The sequence below is a fragment of the Malurus melanocephalus genome, unplaced genomic scaffold, assembly GCF_030028575.1.
Source record: "Malurus melanocephalus ecotype Western Australia unplaced genomic scaffold, MMel_1.1 scaffold_4530, whole genome shotgun sequence".
Taxonomy (NCBI): domain Eukaryota; kingdom Metazoa; phylum Chordata; class Aves; order Passeriformes; family Maluridae; genus Malurus; species Malurus melanocephalus.
In genome coordinates this window covers 3,363-3,842 of record NW_026627762.1, presented here as the reverse complement: position 1 = coordinate 3,842, position 480 = coordinate 3,363, and the positions used below count along the sequence as shown (strand labels likewise).

At 36.9% G+C, this 480-nt stretch overlaps 1 protein-coding gene across 1 annotated transcript in view; it reads right to left on the bottom strand.

Annotated features, from left to right (window-relative positions):
* Positions 1 to 386: 386 nt before the first annotated feature.
* The window catches only part of LOC130588351 (prefoldin subunit 6-like), a 2,595-nt gene continuing 2,501 nt past the window's right edge, over positions 387 to 480 (bottom strand). The window contains exon 2 of the mRNA XM_057389283.1: positions 387 to 475. Coding sequence (XP_057245266.1) covers positions 395 to 475 — 81 coding nt within the window. The 3' untranslated portion in view covers positions 387 to 394. The remainder of the gene's footprint in view (positions 476 to 480) is intronic.

Sequence of the window (480 nt, the reverse complement as noted above, 5' to 3'; positions counted from 1 at the left end):
TTAAAAATTTGGGATTTTTCCCAATATCCCCAAATTTTTTTTTGGGTGCTCAGGGTGCCCCAAATCCCATTTTTAGAGGGGAATTAAAGCCAAAATGACACAAAAACCATTTTTTTTTGGTTTTTAACCCATTTTAATGGGAATTTTTCTTATTTTTGGTGTTTTTAGGGTTCTAAAAATTGGGGATTTTTCCCAAAAATTCCCAAATTTTTTTAGGATTCTCAGGATTTCCCAAACCCCATCTTTTACGCAGAAATTAAAGCCACAACGACACAAAAATCCCAATTTTTCTATTTTTTAATGGATTTTAATGCATTTTTTTTTATTTTTTCCATTTTGAAGAATTCAGGAATTCAGGATTTTTCCCAAAATCCCAATTTTTTGGGGGGAATTCTCAGGATTTTCCCTGAATCTCCTGCTGGAGCCTCCCCAGAACCTCCCGGTGCTGCTCCGAGCGCCGCTCCAGCTCCTGCATCTGCT